The sequence below is a fragment of the Pleurodeles waltl genome, chromosome 10 (assembly GCF_031143425.1).
Source record: "Pleurodeles waltl isolate 20211129_DDA chromosome 10, aPleWal1.hap1.20221129, whole genome shotgun sequence".
Lineage (NCBI taxonomy): Eukaryota > Metazoa > Chordata > Amphibia > Caudata > Salamandridae > Pleurodeles > Pleurodeles waltl.
Window position 1 is genome coordinate 336,817,578 of NC_090449.1, and position 19,598 is coordinate 336,837,175.

A 19,598-nucleotide genomic window follows, 5' to 3' on the forward strand; every position below is an offset into this window, starting at 1 on the left:
GCTGAACTAGGAGACATGCAAAGCTCTTACTATACCACTTATATCATATAGCACTATATCATAAGAAACACAATACTCAGAGTTACTAAAAATAAAGGTACTTTATTTTAGTGACAGTATGCCAAAAGTATCTCAGAGGATATACTCCCTTAGGAGGTAAGTAAAATACACGAAATGTACACACAGACCAAAAATCAGGTAAGTAAACAGTTAGAAAAGTAGTGCAAACACTATAGAACACAATAGAATGCAATAGGCCTAGGGGCAACACAAACCACATACTCTGAAAGTGGAATGCGAACCACGAAGAGACCCCAGGCCTAGTGTAGTGTGTAGAGGGTCGCTGGGAGTGTAAGAAAACACTAAGGGTGTCCAGGATACCCCACCCCAGGACCCTGAAAAGTAGGAGTAAAGTTACCCTACTACCCCAGAAAGACAGTAAAGTTGAGATAGAGGATTCTGCAAAGACAACAAGTGACTGCAAAGCACTGACGATGGGTTCCTGGACCTGAGGACCTGCAAAGGAAGGGGACCAAGTCCAAGAGCCACGCAAGTGTCCAGGGGGGGCAGGAGCCCACTAAACCCCGGATGAAGGTGCAAAAGGGCTGCCTCCGGGTGGAAGAAGCTGAAGATTCTGTAACAATGGAAGGTGCCAGGAACTTTTCCGTTGGTCAGAAGATGTCCCACACCGTGCTGGAGGATGCAGAGTTGTTTCCACGCAGAAAGACCACAAACAAGCCATACTAGCTGCAAGAGACACTGTTGAAAATAAAGGGTGCTGCCCGGGCCCAGGAAGGACCAGGAGGTCGCCACTTGGAGGAGGGGACAGAGGAGGCACCCAGCAACACAGGAAGCCCATGCAGAAGCAGGTAGCAACTGCAGAAGCACTTAAAAAGGCATTCAAGAAATCTGAGCACAGCGATCGACTCAGCAACACAAAAGAGGGTCCCACGAAGCCGGATGTCAACTCAACAATTTGAGCAATGCAGGATGGAGTTCTGGGGACCTGGGCTGTGCTGTGCATGAAGGAATCCTTGCAAGAGTGCACAGAAGCTCTAGCAGCTGCAGTTCACGCAGTACACAAGATTACTGTCTGACGTGGGGAGGTAATGACTTACCTCCACCAAATTTGGACAGAAGGACCACTGGACTGTGGGGGTCCCTTAGATCCAGCTCCTGTGTTCCAGTGACCACACTCGTCGAGATTAGAGGAGACCCAGAGGACCAGTGAAGCAGATGTTTGGTGCCTGCGTTAGCAGGGGGAAGACTCCGTCAACCCACGGGAGATTTCTTCTTGGCTTCTAGTGTAGGGTGAAGGCAGACGGCCCTCAGTTCATGCATCACCAGGAAACAGTCGAGAAAGTCGGCAAGAGTAGGTGCTACAGTGTCGCTGGTAGTCTTCTGGCTACTTTGTTGCAGTTTTGCAGGCATCCTGGAGCAGTCAGTGGTCGATACTTGGCAGAAGCTGAAGAGGGGGATGCAGAGGAACTCGTGTGAGCTCTTGCATTCATTATCTGAAGAGACACCCACAGGAGAGACCCTAAATAGCCCTCAGAGGAGGATTGGCTACAGAGAGAGGTAAGCACCTATCAGGAAGGGTCTCTGACGTCACCTGCTGGCACTGGCCAGTCAGAGGTCTCCATTGTGCCCTCACACCTCTGCATTCGAGATGGCAGAGGTCTGGGACACACTGGAGGAGCTCTGGGCACCTCCTTTGGGGAGGTGCTGGACAGGGGAGTGGTCACTTCCCTTTCCTTTGTCCAGTTTCGCGCCAGAGCAGGGCTGGGGGGATCCCTGAACCGGTGTAGACTGGTGTATGAAAGGAGGGCAACATCTGTGCCCTTCAAAGCATTTCCAGAGAACAGGAGAGCTACTCCTCTCAGGCCCTTAACACCTATTTCCAAAGGGAGAGGGTGTAACACCCTCTCTCAGAGGAAATCCTTTGTTCTGCCTTCCTGGGTGTGGGATGCCCAGGCCACGGGGGCAGAAACCTGTCTGAGGGTTGGCAGCAGCGGTAGCTGCAGAGAAACCCCCAGAGAGTTAGTTTGACAGTAACCGGGGTCTATGCTGGAGCCCTGGGGATGCATGGGATTAACCCCCCAATACCAGAATGGTATTGGGGGGACAATTCCATGATCCTAGACATGTTACCTGACCATGTTCGGAGTTACCATTGTGACGCTACACATAGGTATTGACCTATATGTAGTTCACGTGTGTAATGTTGTGCCCGCACCACAAAGTCCGGGGAAATTGCCCTGAACGATGTGGGGGCACCTTGGCTAGTGCCAGGGTGAACTCACACTTAGTAACTTTTAACCTAACCTTCACTAAGTGAGGGTCAGACACATAGGTGACTTATAAGTTACTTAAGTGCAGTGTAAAATGGTTGTGAATAATGTGGACGTTATTTCACTCAGGCTGCAGTGGCAGTCCTGTTTAAGAATTGTCTGAGCTCCCTATGTGTGGCAAAATAAATCCTGCAGCCCATAGGGATCTCTTGGAACCCCAATACCCTGGGTACCTAAGTACCATATATTAGGGAATTATAAGGGTGTTCCAGTGTGCCAATCAGAATTGGTGAAATTAGTCACTAGCCTGCAGTGACAATTTTAAAAGCAGAGAGAGCATAAACACTGAGGTTCTGGTTAGGAGCGCCTCAGTGATACAGTTAGGCACCACACAGGGAACACATACAGGGCACACTTTATGAGCACTGGGGTCCTGGCCAGCAGAATCCCAGTGACACAGGCAAAAACAAACATACATACAAGTAAAAATGGGGGTATCATGCCAGGCAAGATGGTACTTTCCTACATCTGCTTAGCTAGAATTTTCTGCAATGAACCAACGGACAGGAGATGAGGACTAGCGTATGTATCCAATTCAGTGTAAAGCAGGCAAGATGTACTTTTCCAGGACTTGAACAATAGAGACACTGACTGGAGAGGAAGATGCAACATTTTCTATACCTGATGAGCCAGATGATGAGTACATCGTACAGTGAACCAATTGACACCCTGAGAACGGCGTAATATTAGAATTCATAGATTTGTTAAATAAAAATTATTGGGTAAGGGAATAACTGGTGATCAACTGACCAATTAGGAAATGGGGGATGGACTGGGCAACTTTAATATAATGTTGTGACAAAGGGGAAAACTTCAGAACTGATGGGGAGATGTTAATGGCAGATGATCAGGAGAGACCTTTTGCTGAAACTGATGCAAGATTCTGCCATTGGGCTCATGCTCTTGAGAGCCTGATGAGTTGCTGATCGATTGATGACCTGAAGATAACGACTGACTTTGTTGCTGATCCATACCGTGGATAGGTAGCTATGACAATATGACGGATTAACTATTGTGCCTTTTCTTTCTAGGTACCAACTTCGCTGTGATATAGTTTTTCTCCTAGCTAGATGTTTTTTTCCAAATTTATGTTCTAAACTGTTTTCGGATGAAGTCCCACATGCCAATGGTAATCTGAGTTAGGTAGGGTTCTGATACTGAGACGTTGACATATACAGTGACAAATGATTGATGGACTGATTTGCTGAACTCTGCTACTCATGTTAACATATTCAATGTTATTGGCTTATGTTGAGCTATTAGAACGTATGTTTTCTCAAGTTCTGATTGGTGGTCAATAATGAATTAATCTTGAAGTTGATTGAATAAAGTTTGAATTAACCTCAAGATTAAGGGGGTCATTATGATCCTGGCGGTCGCAGACCGCCAGGGGTAATGTAGCGTTCGTACCGCCAACAGGCTGGCGGTACGGAGGCCCGTAATGGGGGCCGCGGGAGTGCGGACGCATTGGCGGCCGCACGGCGGTTACCGCTCAAGGTCGTAATGACCCCCTTAGTATTGTAACTAATAGGGAAATAAAATTGATCAAATGTATAATTGAGTTGTGGTTATTCATGAAATGTTGACACTATTCACTGATGCTTAATGCTTTTCCTTAAAGGTTATCGATTTGTGTATTGATTATTGATGGTCATCGATTACTACATAGCTAGGATACTTCATGCGAATCAAAAGGTTCATTGACCTATACGTGTCCCCTTGTAAGTTTACTTACGAAGGACCAGGCGTGCTAGCAGTAACATTGGCTTATCCACAATTGGCATATGTAATTTACCTATACATCCCTAGTAAAGTGCACTACGTGTGCCCAGGGCCTGTAAATTAAATGCAAATAGTGGATCTGCAGCAGCACTGATTGTGCCACTCACCTAAGTATCCCTCTAAACATGCCTCAGACCTGCCATTGCAGAGCCTATGTGTGCAGTTTTAAACTGTCATGTTGACCTGGCAAGTTAACCCTGTTGTCAAGCCCAAATCTTCCTTTTTAGTACACATACTTCACCCCTAAGGTAGGCCCAAGGCAGCCCAATGGGAGGGTGCATTGTATTTAAAAAGGAGGACATATACTTTTAAGTTTTACATGTACTATTAGTGAAAAACTCTTAAATTCGTTTTTCACTTCTGCAGGTCCTACCTCTCCCGTAGGAACAGTTGGGATTGCCTCATTACATTTTATAAGTGGAATTTCCAATTGGAAAGAGATGGAACCCCCAAGTTTTGTGTCTCTGGAATCACAATTTTAAATTGTAATTCTGAAACCACCAACTCAACACACTTCTGAACCTGTGGATGCTCTGCCAGGAAGAAGGACTGCTATGCTGATGGAAGAACTGTCACTCTGCTGGACTCCTGCTCTGCTCTGCTGTCTGGGACTGTTTCCGAACCACGCTCCATTGTGGTCGGCCTCAACCTTTCCATTTCACCTGTCTAGCCCACCAGATAGCCCTGGTTGGCGCTTTATGCTTTCAAGCTCCATTATGCGTTTTAATGATTAAAAATTCATATCACGACCTCTACTTATTGGATTTTCTTGTCTTGGTCCTCCTGTTTTACTTATAAAATTAAGCTCTATTTTCTAACCAGGTGTGGTAACTTTTTATGTGGTATTTTCAGTGTTTTACTGTTTAAGGTGCTTAAGGTGGTGTACAAATACTTTGCACAGTGCCTCTAAAGTTAGGCCTGACTGCTCTGTGCCAAGTTACCAGGGGGGTGACCACAGGTTAACTTGTAGTGTGTATCTGACTTATCCTGACCGGTATTGTGCTTCCTGCTTGGAGAGGGTGCACACCTCTTCCAACCAGAAACTCAATTTCAAACAACGGGCAGAACTAAAGCTGTGAAATTTATTGTTTTGCCAAAGAAGCTACATTTTTAAAAATGTTTCCTGTTCACATTACTACTGGTTTCTTTTGAAAGCTTATTTAAATGATTTTGAAATGTATTTGGAATAATAAAAAAATCCAGAATCTTTTAAAACAATCTTAGAAACACAAAAATTTATTGGGATCAGCATTACCAGACCTGTATAGCTTTCACGATTCTATAATAAAAGCTACTGTTGCTCTGTGGTTTCCAGATACTGATCTGAGGAGGGTCCTAAATAGCTCACAATTGAACAAAATTCGGTTGATCACTTTCCTGTGTCACCACTGCTATCCATTTCTAATGGGAATTCACTATGTTGTCCTCAATAATTCAGGCGACCAGAATTAGCTTGCCTAAATTTGATTCTATATTTCTCACAAAGATTTTGGGGGTCATTCTGACTCCCGCCGGCCGCGGCAACCGCGGTGCCGGCGGGAGCCGCCAGAATACCGCTGTGCGGTCAAAAGACCGCTGCGGTCATTCTGTGTTTCCCGCTGGGCTGGCGGGCGACCGCCAGAAGGCCGCCCCGCAGCCCAGCGGGAAACCCCTTCCCACGAGGAAGCTGGCTCAGAATGGAGCCGGCGGAGTGGGAAGGGTGCGACGGGTGCAGTAACACCCGTCGCGATTTTCAGTGTCTGCATGGCAGACACTGAAAATCTTTTAGGGGCCCTCTTACGGGGGCCCCTGCAGTGCCCATGCCATTGGCATGGGCCCTGCAGGGGCCCCCAGGAGCCCCACGACACCCCTCACCGCCATCCTGTTCCTGGCGGTCGGAACCGCTAGGAACAGGATGGCGGTGAGGGGGTCGGAATCCCCATGGCGGCGCAGCAAGCTGCGCCGCCATGGAGGATTCCTCAGGGCAGCGGAAAACCGGCGGGAGACCGCCGGTTTTCCGTTTCTGACCGCGGCCATACCGCCGCGGTCAGAATGCCCTTGGGAGCACCGCCAGCCTGTTGGCGGTGCTCCCACGGTCCCCGGCCCTGGCGGTCCATGACCGCCAGGGTCAGAATGACCGCCTTTGTGTCCTAAAAACATTTCACTATTTTACTAACATTTCAATCGAAGATCAAAATAATATCTCTTTTCAGAAATTAGGAATTCCCGCAGGTACTCTTTTGTGCATGACATTCATCTCGGAAATACATTTGTTTTCTTTTTTGAGAGTTCCATACTAAACATAGCCTTTCATCTACTGTTTTTGCAATGCTTTTGTGTTTGAAGATACAACTGCTTTACAAACCTCTGGCCCATGAATGCAAAAAAGCTAATTGTTGAGATGCTTTTTAGCCTCAGTCAGTTGGTCAATTTTTTGATACACCTACTGACAAACGATAATTTTTGTACTGTTTTATCAGTGCATATGTCGGTGAAAATTGTCTGTTAACTAAGTATGTTTATGTAATCCAGTTTTTGTGTTTTTATGTAATCCAGTACACACATTACTCTGCGGTAAAGAGTCACATCAGCAAGACAATCTACATTTCATGATAGTTTTAAACAACAAAAACATCCAGAGTTTTGAACAGTACAGTTAGATTCTGGAAGGTACCTCCTGGCGGTGGATAGTAGTATGAACCAGGTGGTGGTGGTCCTGCCGCAGGTATATATCCTGTAGGAAAAAAACACCAAGCTTAGTGTGAGAGGAGTGAGCGGAATTTTGCAACTCTCATGTCATAAATATATATGATTATCACATAATGACTTTTGACATTAAATAGAATTAAGGTCACAATAACTAAAAGATTGCTACTTCTTGAATTAACAAGCACTGGCAAAGCCAAAGGGTCTGGCCTTTCACATGGAGGGACTAGACAAAACTATTGATTCCAGAAGGAATTGAGACTGCCTGCTTTACATTCGGTCTGTTACCTCTGTTGAGGCAGGCAAGCTGGAAACCTTTTTTTTTACCTGCTTTATGGGTGGCAACACCCACTTAATACAGTGGCATGTCCAAGGAATAAAATATTCTAGAATCATAATGATAATAATTAATTCTTCCCGTGAATTCCTTTAAACATTGATTTGACAGACATATGTGAAATTGAATTATGTTTCAGGTCTTCCTAAGCACAATATCAAGAAAAATATTTTTGAAGAATATCATGATGAAACATATCTCTTATGGGACAGGACATTATTGCATTATTGTAACTAGACTGTCAGGTGGTTTTCAGGAAATCATCTTGTTGTAGGCTGAGATCAGCATAGAGAGTGGATAAGATGGACATTGGGGACAGAGGGCTTTGGAAGATAGCAAACAAGCTGATCACTAGAGATAACCTCTCAGCTGCCACTGTGTATAGGGAGACACCTGGGCACAATACCAAACAACATCTTTTACCATCTTGTAAATATTGATACAATCTTATATATGGTCACAGTTTGTATATGATTTGTGCAGTTACAATTTTGGTAATGTAATTTCCTCCAAATTCGAAACACCATTCAAGGGACAGAAGACAAATTCCATGTCCTTCATCATGCTGACCACATCTCTTTGGTTGCTAACGTGTGCACAATTATAAACTACTCTCTGGTGAGTATGGGTTCCAGTGTCCTTTTTTCAAACAAATCAGCATTATTCTGACTTTTAGCTGGAGTCCTGCATTTCAGAGCGGGGCCGCTGTGAAGAGGGCCACATTTAGAAAAACTCTGGGGGTTGTTTAGTTCTGCTCCTTTCTGGCAGTGGGAACACAGCATCGACACAGTCACATGAGCAGTCTGTTCCATAATGACTGCATTTTGTAAAGAAAGAAAGGTGCATAGAGACGTTGTCGTGAATCCCTTTCACTGGAGAAGTGTGATCATGTGAGCGGACTGCTCTCCCATTACAACTCATTTGTTATTATTTAATATTGCATGCGCTTGGGTAGAACAGCAATAGAAAGGGGACTAAAAAAACATCCTCTGTTATCTCTTGGAAACTAGTTGCTTGGTAAAGTGAGAACTAGACAAAGCATTACCATAGCAATTAACAATCCCTGCAGTTTTCCTATCGACAAGATAGTCTAAGGCAGAGTAACAACCTTCTTCCATTCAATGAGTAAACTGCAGTGCTTAAGCGCCCCCTACCGACTTTTTAAGGTAGATTTTATCCCTTGTGAAGAGGGTATGTTAAAAAGGAGATAAAAGATACCATATTTTATATGGCTATATGTTTATTCAAACATTCTATTACATATTAATAATAAATTTTTGGGGCATTTGGAAAGGTTGCTTATAGTGGCATAATAAGAAGGAGTGACCTTGATGGTACAAAGGATACAAGAGATGGTTAAGGCTCTGCTATTGAAGAGTAAGCATATGAGTCTGAGGACTTGGAGTTTGATGAATATGTGCTTCATCCACAAGAAAGCTCAAATCTCTTTGAAAGCCTTATTTAGGATTTGGAGCATGCATTGATATCAAAGGGGTGAAAAGATCCTTTGGGGGTGATATGTTTGACTCTAATACGATTAAGTATCCTCAAAGATCAGAGTGGTGGATCATGAAAATCCTTTGACAATGCATTTACAATTTCTAGGGGGCAGACTGGGGATAAGATCTGCACAACACCTAATTCAACCCAACACATATTACATGTTTATTTAAGGTTTGAAAAGATCCCAAGAAAAACATAGAAAAATGCCTGAAGCAATGTCAGAATAAAGTTCTGGACATGTTGGGGCCCTTATCTTGCTTCCTTGATATTGCTGAAGAAGCCAGATGCAATAACGCAAGGGTCAATGTGGAGCTCCTGAGAGGATGGGCCCAACTTACTGTATGCATGTAATGAAATGCAAATGCAGGCTTAATAATGGTCAGAAGGAAAGTTATCCTTATGAGGATAAACCCCAAGTTGGCAGACTTGCCTAGCAGAGAGGAAATGGGGTGCCCAAATGGGCTTCTCTTTGGAGAAGGTTTTGTAAAATCATTGGGAAAACATGTCTCCACATTCACCGTCTTTAGCAAGGCACAGGGTAATATGAGGCATGTTTCCGGTACAAGTGTTTTTGGAAGGCTGACAAGAGTGGACTGGCTGGCGACTGTGAATCACAAAGGTCCCACTACTGTTTCCGAGAGCCCAGAAACTATTAAAACTATGGAAGGAGTTATTGTTCCAACTCAGGTTTCTATCCCTAAATAGGAAGGAGTTCAAGCTATTGTGGACGAAGGTCAAGACCACAAGGTTCAAGAACTCAAGGTGAGTCTGAACATCTCAGATGTTTCTTCCCATTTAAGGGTTTAGAGAAGATTGAGTTTTTTCATTCATATCTGGGAAACGATCACAGGAGACAATTGAGTGTTGGAGACTGTAGGTGGTTTTAAAATAGAGTTTTGGGGAACACTTGTGCAAAAGAGTCAACCAAAAGTGTTAGTCTTGTATTTTGAAAATATGGAACTGATAGATGCGGAAGTTGCCCAAATGCTAGAGAAAGGAACATAAATACGAGTAGAAGAACTAGAACGAGTAAAAGGTTTTGTAAGTACAGTTTTTCTTGTAAAAAAGACAGACACTTGGTGTCGTAATACATTTGAAAGAATTAAACAAATTCCTAATATATACAGACATTTCAAGATAGAAGGGATCCATCTATTGTGGGACATATTGCAGGGAAAAGACTAGTTAGTAAAATTGGATTAAAAAGATTTAAAGGACCCCGTGCATATTTAACAGTACCTATGGAAAAAGACTCAGAAATATTTACAGTTCAGGTGGAGAGGAGTTCCATATCAATTTCTTTGCCTGCCTTTCAGGTTGTACTCAGCTCCTTGGTGCTTCCCGATGGTGATGCACCCAGTAGTTGCCTTCCTGGGGGACAAGAGGCATTCGACTGATAATCTTTTTGAATGACATACTGCTAATGTCTTGGATAGTTTTGCTGAAACACCTTGAATGGACAGGGGATGTTTTAGAGAGATTAGTTTATAATAAATGTGGAAAAGTCTGTAATGGTCCCTTCACAGAGCCTATACTTTCTGGTCTTCCAGGTGGATACTCAATTATTTCAGGTAATTCTTCTATAGAAAAAGATAAGGAAGGAGAAGTTGTTTTAGAAAGGAAACTGGTTACCTTGAGAGACCTACTGAACGTGCTTGGACTTCTATCATTGTCCATTCAAGCCATTTCCCCAGTTCTATTGCATTAGAGAACTCTTCAGAGACTGAAGGCTTTAGGGGTGAGTAAAGGTTTGTGGTGTGCAGATCAAATGTCATTATCAGTGGATGCTTGTGAGGTTACAGAATGGAGGTTTGGAAAGGCAAAGCCATCTTTGTAAATGTTCCAGAGTTTATCTTACAGTCAGATGCCAGCAATTCTGGCTGGGAAAGAAGTTTGAACAAGTTTGAAACGGGATAAATGGTCCAATGAAGAACAATTGCTACACATAAAATGTTTAGACATGTTAACTGGTTTGAATGCACTGAAGAGCTTCAGGGATTTATAGGTGAACAGAGTAACTTTGATTTGTTTAGGCAGTTTTACAGCTGTGTCATGTATACACTACAGTTGCCTAGGTGGGAAACCGACATCCGCATTCTACTTTCTTAGTATATGGTTTGTGTTCCCCCAGGCCCATTTCTAACTATTGTGATTTTCACTAACTATTTTTGAACTGTTTTTATGCCTATTTCTGCATATTAGTGTATTACTTACCCCTAAGGGAGCATAGTCTCTGTGGTATTTTTGGTTTTTGTGTCACCAAAATAAAGTACCTTTCACAAACAAGGACTGAAACTGTAGCTTTCATTGTCTACGGCCCTGGCCTGAATTCAGGACAGGGCTGTAGGCAGTGAAAGCTGTTGTTTCAGGACCCTTGTGCACAGGCCTGTCCCATGTGCACTGCACACGGGGCAGGCCGGTGCACAACAGGCCTGGCAGCTTTCACTGCCTATGGCTCTGGTCTGAATTCAAGCCAGAGCTGTAGGCAGCGAAAGAAAGCTGCAGTTTCAGGCTTTTTGTGCACCGGCCTGTCCTGTGTGCAGAAGAGGCCTGAAACAGCAGCTTCCACTGCCTACGGCCCTCTCCACAATGTGCCAGATCTCGGAAGTGCTAAGCAGGGTCGGGAATGGCTGACCAGGCATGACCCTGCTTATCGCTTCCAGGATTGGGTGAATTCAGGACTCAGGGGGTCACGGAACTCCACCTCAGTGGAATTTCACTGAGTTTTTTTCAACTCTGTGGAATTCTGCGAAGTCAGACTCTGTAAATTCTGCTCAAGCCTAATTTATAGGCCTTCCCTTGCAGTACAAGCACTATAAGAATCAATGACAACAAAGCATAACAAATGTATCTCCCCATCAAGGCATCATGAAAAATAGTCAAATTCATTGTTAGGGTCAAATGAATTTGTGCTCTTATGGATCACTGCTTTGAAGTCTCTCTAAACTACTTTATTGCCAGCTGCAGCGGGTTGGTTGCATTGAGTACTTACCCGATTATCTTTCAGCGACCATATCTAAATCAGATTGTGATCACTTTCCAACCAAGGCTGGCTACTTTAGGTGTTAGTCTGAACAAATGGGATGTTATCTGACATTGAAACTATCAACCATTTCTGTCCCTCACCATTATTTTCCTATGACATCTCAATAGGTTCAGGAACAATTAAACAAGCCTTCTTTTTTTGCTTCCTACATTCATGCTCAGCTTCTCACGTTGTCTAGGTTGCTTAACAGACATGAATCTGTCTCTCCTCTTCAAAAAAATTCCCTTAATTTTTCATCCATCTGAAATTGCTCTGACATGATGTTCACTCTTTTATTTTCTCTAATTGTGAAATTATCTTGACAACATTTATTACATTTGATTTATTATCCAGGTTTCTTTATTTTTAGGTATTACTACAGATAGTTTTAGCTAACTGGGAAACATACTGTTACCAATATTTGTAAAAAATACACGTGAGAAGTAGTTTAGTGAGAGCAGGTTTTCGGTCACCCAACTTCAGCCATTTGCTTTTGTGGTTTTTTTATAGTTTATCATTGCTTGCATCAGCCGTTCATCAAAGCCCTTGCATTTAGAAGATGGTTGAATTGTTCCATAGGTTTTGTCATTGGTGATTATGTTTGTTCAGCATTAAAAGCAACATGTAATTCATACAGTGTGTGTTTTTTTTATTTTTGCACGTTAGTAACATGAAGCTGTTTTAGGAAGCACTTCCTCTGTCTTTATGGCAGCTAAACTATTCATTGATCATACTTGCAAGTTCATCTGTTTTAATTTGCTGTCTTCTGGAGTTTATGGCTTTTGTGGTTGCCCAACTATTGCCAAACACCTTCTGTAACAAAAATCCATACCTGTTAAAGAAAAGCACAACATATTGGGTTGTGCAAGTATTTGTTTTAGCTGAGGGTATACCACCATTTATTTGGAGACAGTGAGTTAAACTAACTATTGTCCAAAATCAGTCTCAGTATAGACCTACCTGCTGGACTACTCCTCTTTCCACCATTGCTTTGAGTAGCAGTTGTATGCTTAAATATATTGTGTCTTCTTTTAGCCATTAGTACTGCCCTTATCCTTTATTCGTGTGGGACAAAATTAGCCTCAGCCAACCTAAGCATAGAAGCCACTATTTTCTCTTTATTCATTAACTAATTGCGTGTATTGATTTTACTGATTAGATACTTCTGGCTTGAAAATGGTATGGATGCAGATACCATGAATGGTTACTAATTAGGTAAGGGATAGCTTGAAGTTGGTTGTTTTCTTGGGATGAAATTGAAGAACAGTCATGCAAAGGCAATACCGCCAATCATTTAATAACACTCAAAATACTGAAATAGAATGTATTCATATAGTAACAGGTCTAGATTTCTTGATTTGCTGACTTTTCACTATGGGGAAAACACTGATACGCTCTGCACGCCAGTGTGTGCCCCACAGCGATTTCCTTCTTATTTAATTTGATGGGGGTACCTCCCCCAAGTGTTGTTTAATTAAGCGATGCAGTGCAGGTGGTGAAATTTCCTTTGGCATAAATGATACAGCACAAAGTTTGGATACCAGATTTCTTGGTGTCGAATTTAGTCAGCCTTATAAGCATCATAAAGATTTAAGGCCTCATTACGAGGCTGACCGCCACAAATGTGGCGGCCCCACGACCTCATTAGAACCCTTGCAGGCGAACCTGCCAGGACACCGTAATCTCTGCCGGGAACATAGTTCCTGAGTTGTACTCAGCCAGCGTGGCACTGAACTCAGCGCCGCCTGGCTGATTACAACTCACCTTACCCCCAGCCCTTCCATGGTGGTAAGGGTGTGCAGGGGGCCACAGGAGGGCCCTTGCACTCCCCATGTCCATGGCCAGCAGTGCAGGGCCCCTCCCTGCATAGCACCCTCAGAATGCACACTGTCTGCTTTGAAGACAGTGCACATTGCAAGGGTGCTGGGTGCTACGATATTGGTCTCGGCTCCTTTAAAAGAGCCAAGGCCAATATCGTAGCACTGTTCCCACCGGTCAGCCCATCGGGATCATGTATTGCAATGTTCCCGCCAGTCAGCCCGGCGGGAACATTGTATTATACTTGGGGAGCCACCGGTATGACTGTGGCATCCTCCCCACGACTTTCACGGTCCTCTTTTAGTACTACCAAAGTCGGAATGAGGCCTTTAAGTAATTGCTCACATTTATGTGCTTTCATACTTTTCAGAAGATTTGTAGCTGATCACAAATATGCTGGTGTGCTTGAGAGGAACTATTTATGTAACTTTAATGCAACTGTCTAGATCGATGCATTAGAAGGAATGATTAGAATTTCTGGAATGTGGTCCTGTTGCCAAAAAAAATCTGATTTGAGTGTCCTATTAAACATCTCTAATATGTCATATGTATGAGACAATAGAGGTTCAATATTTGATTATGGTTTTGTTAAGATGAACCCTATTAATTGTTTGTACATTGATATAGGGTTGTAAATGAGCGTTTAATTCCCCACTCTTTTCCCTGGTGACCAGTTCATTACCACAGAAATGTTGGTGGTGTGATCCAGGCTGAAAAATGATAAGCTGATCAGAAATTGACAGACCAAGTCAACTTCACAGGATTCTATGTAAAGGTTTTTACTGTAATGTTGGTTATGTCTGCAAGTGGTCATTCAAGGTTTGATGACTGGTTTGCTAAACGATAATTCTGAAATCAAGCCAAAGCTTGATCACACAATTATAAAATGAAATTCTTCATGGTGGGTCTATGGTTTGACAGCCATGAAAAAAGATAAATAATATAAAATAATACAATACTATAAGAAATTAAAGAACAATTGATGCATTGCTGAGATATGAAAGGGCTAGTAAAGTGTATTAAACATACATTGTAAAAAGTTAAATTCTAGAAAAAATGACATAAAGATGTGCAGTGGGCAATGATGTATGATACTCCACAGCAAAACCGTCTGCATGCATGCATGCTCACATAGATAGGTTTTCTTAGTTCTGGACAAATGTTTTCACTTTTATAGACCAGTGGCCAGCCAAAACCATGTGATGTCAGTAACTGCTGTGAATCTTCATTCTTCTATCAGAGTGGAATTTCAGGGGCTCCATAGGTGTCCTCAAAACAAAACAAAGCAGATGTGATGTTGCTGAATGTGTGTAGGTAACATATCCTGACAAGACAGGGCTGGTGCACCATGCTCCACATGTCATGATTTCTGTATGACCCTGTACATTTTGCTGTTCAGGAGATTTGTGCCACACGTCCACTGGCAGGCTAGTTGTTCCCCCCTTAACTACCTAACTGTATTGGGGGTGGTATTCACCTAAAGTGAACCCCCATTCAAAAGGGTTGTCTGCAATCCCAAGTCCAGGCCACAATATAACTAATTGTTGGAGGTGACTGGTTGATATTCATGGGATCCAGTCGGGGGAGTTGTCTACTGCTCATCCAAAGCAAATTCAGTAGTGTGTCATAACTGGTCACCCCTCATTCTTTCTTCATGTAAGATGTATGGGTAGAAATGATATGTGTGTCCATACATGATTGGAGTAATCCCCAGGCTTGGGGTCACCTTGTCAGTATGTATCCCCAGTTTTCTGAGTTAACGTGGTAAGTCAGCAGTAGTCCTTCCAGGCAGCTACTTGAACCCCCCCATTTCATTCATAGTGCTGATCATCATGTTCTCCCTCCTTGCAGGGCCACTGTAGTTAGGTTATTGTGTGTCTGTTCAGTTCAATGAAACCATCAATGGAGGAAGCAGACATTTTGTGTTCACCTTACTGTAACCAAACAGTGCATCCAGTTTAGCATGTGGATGAAGAAAATCACATTTTAATAAAGAGAACCAGGGGTACAGTCACGGCTTTAGCAAAACTGTGCTGGCTATCCATACTCATCCCGTGGCCAGCTTCAGATGAATCTCAAAGAAAAAGCACTGACTGGCTGACGGTTCCCCTCCTAGTATCATGGAATACCTGCCAATGTTAATTAAGCTGAGTGACTTTAATCATTGTGGGGTAGTGGTTACCATGGAAAATGGATTGTACCAGAAGAAAGATGCAATCATATTTCATTGTGGGTGCTTCACAATTTGAGTGTCCAAATAACCTGATACTAGGTTACTTGAGCATCCACCACCAGTTATAAAATGACATACACCATCTCCCGAAGTGATGAAATATTACTATAAAGTGATTATTTGAAAATGAGAATTTCGCCCAAGAGCATTGATTGGCAGAGGATAGACAGGACAGCCCAAGAAGCGAAAGAGTCAATACATGCGTACTATGAAAGATTGTTGCAGGCGTTTAAACATTACAGTGGTACAGAAACCACTTCACAGACTTTGAGGCGAAAGACATGATTCATTTTGTGTTCAGATTTGTGGAAGGACTGAGACCTGAAATTAGCCAGATCATTAAGAGTCATTTGATTTGCTGACAAACTAAGTCGATTGATAAGGTATTGCAGTATACAAAGTACTGTAGTGATGAGATTGAGTTGAAGCAGAGAAAGTTGAAAGAAAAGGCAATGGTAATGCAGATGAAAGTGGCACGAACAGGGATGCAGAGAAATTTTCCGCAGCAGCAGGGAAATGTGATATTTCCAAATCAGGCAGGAGATAGAGGTTGCAGAGGAATTGGAAACTTACGCCGTAGTCCCGATTTGGGTACAGTAGTGTTTCCAAATGATGTGCAAGGAATGAAGAAATTGTTGCCATGTCACACTTGCGGAGGAATTGGACATTGGAAGCGGGACTGTCCGATGTGGGTGCAGGAAGGTGTTCATTCCAAAACATGAGGCAATCAAGAATGAGAGGTCATAATCCAAATTTTCAAAGAAATGTGAATCAGATGCAAAATTTTCAACCCATGCAACAGGTGAAAATGCCACGCATGCAGATGGCTCAGTCACAGCTAATGCAACAGCTGGTTCAAATGGTACCTAGACTGCAAATCCAAATACCAATGGAGCAACAGCAGGTGATGCTTCCTCAACAGGTCACCGGTCAAGGTACACCAATTCCCATTACACAGTGAGAATGGAATAAACGATGATTGGGTGAGTGAGAGTTCGGATGAAGAGGAATGTGTGCTTGCAGCTTCCTTAGAAGTAGATCAGAAAGGTCCATATGTGAAGGGAAAAGTAATGGGTCATAAAGTTTCATTCTTGGTTGACACAGGAGCTACACGCTCTACAGTGAGAACTGCAGAAGTTCCAAACTTGCCCCTTTCAGGAAAAACAGTCTAGATTGTGGGAGTAGCGAATCAGTATTTGACCAACCCAATTACAGAAACAGTTCAGGTTAAAACTGGCAACCTTAAGGGATTACACAAATTTGTAGTTTGTGACACAAGTCTGGTATCCTTCCTGGGAAGGGACTTCTGTAAAACAAGGTGTTCGATTACTTGCTCAAATGAGGGAACTGAAATTCAGGTGAACAGCGATGATGAAGATGACCCAGCACCAGAGACAGATTGCGAGACCATAAATGAGGAGTGCCCTCTGATTAGCTTCTTTCCAGTATTCACAGTAAAGGATCTTCCTTTGGATTTACAAGGAACAGTTAAAGAGAAAGTGTAGGATTTGACAGGGAAGAACATTGGCCTGATGAAAGGAGTTGAGCCAGTTAAGGTCTCAGTAAAACCAAACACAATTTTTCCCCAGATTCCCCAGTACCACATGACACAGGACATCATTGAGAAGGTTGTTCACGTAATTGCAGAATTTGTGAACCAAGGGGTTTTTGAAAGAAGTGTTGAGTGGCCCATGTAATTCACTGATAATGGGATTGCCCTGTGGGAAAGTTTAAATTGTTCAAGATTTGAGAAACATAATGACATTGTGATTAAATGTTGTCCCGTAGTGCCAAATCCAGCAGTGATTTTGTTTCAGACTCCATGCGATGCTGAATGGTTCACAGTTATAGACTTATCACAAGCATTCTTTTCTGTGTTTCTTCACGAGGATAGTCAATTTCTCTTCTATTTCAATTTTTTAGATCAAGTCAACTGTTGGTGTAGAATTCCTCAAGGGTTTTCAGAGCCACCTTGCATTTTCAACCAGATCTTGAAAACAAACCTGGAGTCATTGGAAATGCCTTTCCAGTCAACATTGGTACAGTACATTGATGATTTGTTGATTGCATCCAAAACAAAGGAAGAGTGCAAATATGATACGATTGCCTTACTGAACCATTTAGGAAAAAATGGCCATAAAGTGTCCCCAACTAAATTACAATACTGTCAGAAAGAAGTGAAATATTTGAGTCACCAGATTGAGAAGTGAAGTAGGAAAATATCCAGAGAAAGGGTCACAGCCATATTGCAGATGAGTCCCCCAGCCACACAAAGAGACGTCAGGATGTTTTTGGGGTTGGTAGGCTATTGTCGCCAGTGGATTCCCAACTTTTCTGTCATTTCAAAGCCTTTGCAGAAGCTGACTCACAAGGAAGTTACTGATCCCTTAGTGTTAGATCAGGCCTGTATGAAAGCTTTTTCTGAATTGGGAGAACGTTTGTGCAAAGAACCAGCTTTGGGAATGCCTGACTACACAAAACCCTTTACGTTGTTCTGTCACGAGCGCAATGCAGGTTCTTTGTCTGTCTTGACTCAAGTTGATATTGGTATAAACCGCCCAGTAGCATATTTGATTTTTCAGCTAGTTTGGACCCAGTTGCAGAAGCTTTACCAGGCTGTTTGCGTTCAGTCACTGCTGTTGGACAGAGCCTCGCTCAGTGTGAGGGCATTGTGATGGGACAATCCCTAACTATATTGGGCCCTCACCCCATTGAAGTTTTGCTTACCCGAACCAAGACGCAATACCTAACAGGCACCTGGCTAACTCACTATGATACGAGCATCTTGGGGTCCTCAAATGTGTCATTGAAAAAGTGTACAGTGCTTAACCCGGCAATCTTACTCCCAAATGAAAATGTTGAAATTGAAAAATTTGAAGATATTGAACATGATTGTCTTGAAGTAACTGACCTATGCACAAAACCGAGATTCAATATTAGAAACACCTGATTGGAAGAAAATGTCCAAATTATCCTTGTTGATGGTTCCTCTCTAAGGGACAATACGGGAACACTGAGAGCAGGATATGGTGTATGCATAATTTCTGGTATACTTGAAGCATCCTGGCTTCGAGGAGTATACTCTGCACAAGTGGCAGAACTGGTAGCCCTTACTAGAGCATGCCATGTCTCTCCACAGCTTAAAGTTACCATCTATGTGGACGGCCGCTATGGATTTGGATTAGTGCATGATTTTGGCTAGTTGTGGTCACAAAGAGGTTTCCTGACCACTTCTGGTTCACCAGTCCGAAATGGTGAGAGAATTCATGAACTGTTACAAGCTATTCAAATGCCGGAAGAGATTGCCGTGGTGAAATGCAGTGCACATCTGAAATCACAAGATTTTGTGTAAATGGGAAATGGATATGCGGATCAAGATGCAAGGTTTTGCGCATTGAACTGTATATCGTTCAGAGATAAGTGGGAATTGTTACCTGAGGAAGATGAAACATGTCCAAGTTATGCATTACATGTTATAGATACCTTGGAAGAGCTGAAAACATTGCAGAATAATGTTGAGAGGGAGGAAAAAGGGTCATGGGTCAAAATGAAATGTGTGCAGCGTCAAGATGAACTATGGATTTCAGAAGAAGGTCAATTGGTATTGCCGAACAGTTTGTTGACACAAATGGCTAGATGTTATCATGGTCAAGCACATGTTGGGAGGGATGCATTAATTCAATTGTTCAAGCAGAATTGGTTCAATCCAAAGTTTAGACAAGTTGCTGAAGCAGTTTGCTATTGTTGTGTCACTTGTCAACAAATGAACGCGGTTAAAGGGACAGTGGTCAGTTTGAGCCACATTGGAAGAGCAGGAGGTCCATTAAGCAGAATGCAGATGGATTTTATTGAAATGCCTGTGTG

General features: G+C 42.8%; 1 protein-coding gene across 1 annotated transcript in view; it reads right to left on the reverse strand.

Annotated features, from left to right (window-relative positions):
* The window catches only part of LOC138261522 (lipopolysaccharide-induced tumor necrosis factor-alpha factor homolog), a 300,767-nt gene that overhangs the window by 223,780 nt on the left and 57,389 nt on the right, over positions 1-19,598 (reverse strand). Inside the window, exon 3 of the mRNA XM_069210532.1 lies at positions 6,787-6,846. Within this exon, the coding sequence (XP_069066633.1) occupies positions 6,787-6,846 (60 nt within the window). The remainder of the gene's footprint in view (positions 1-6,786; positions 6,847-19,598) is intronic.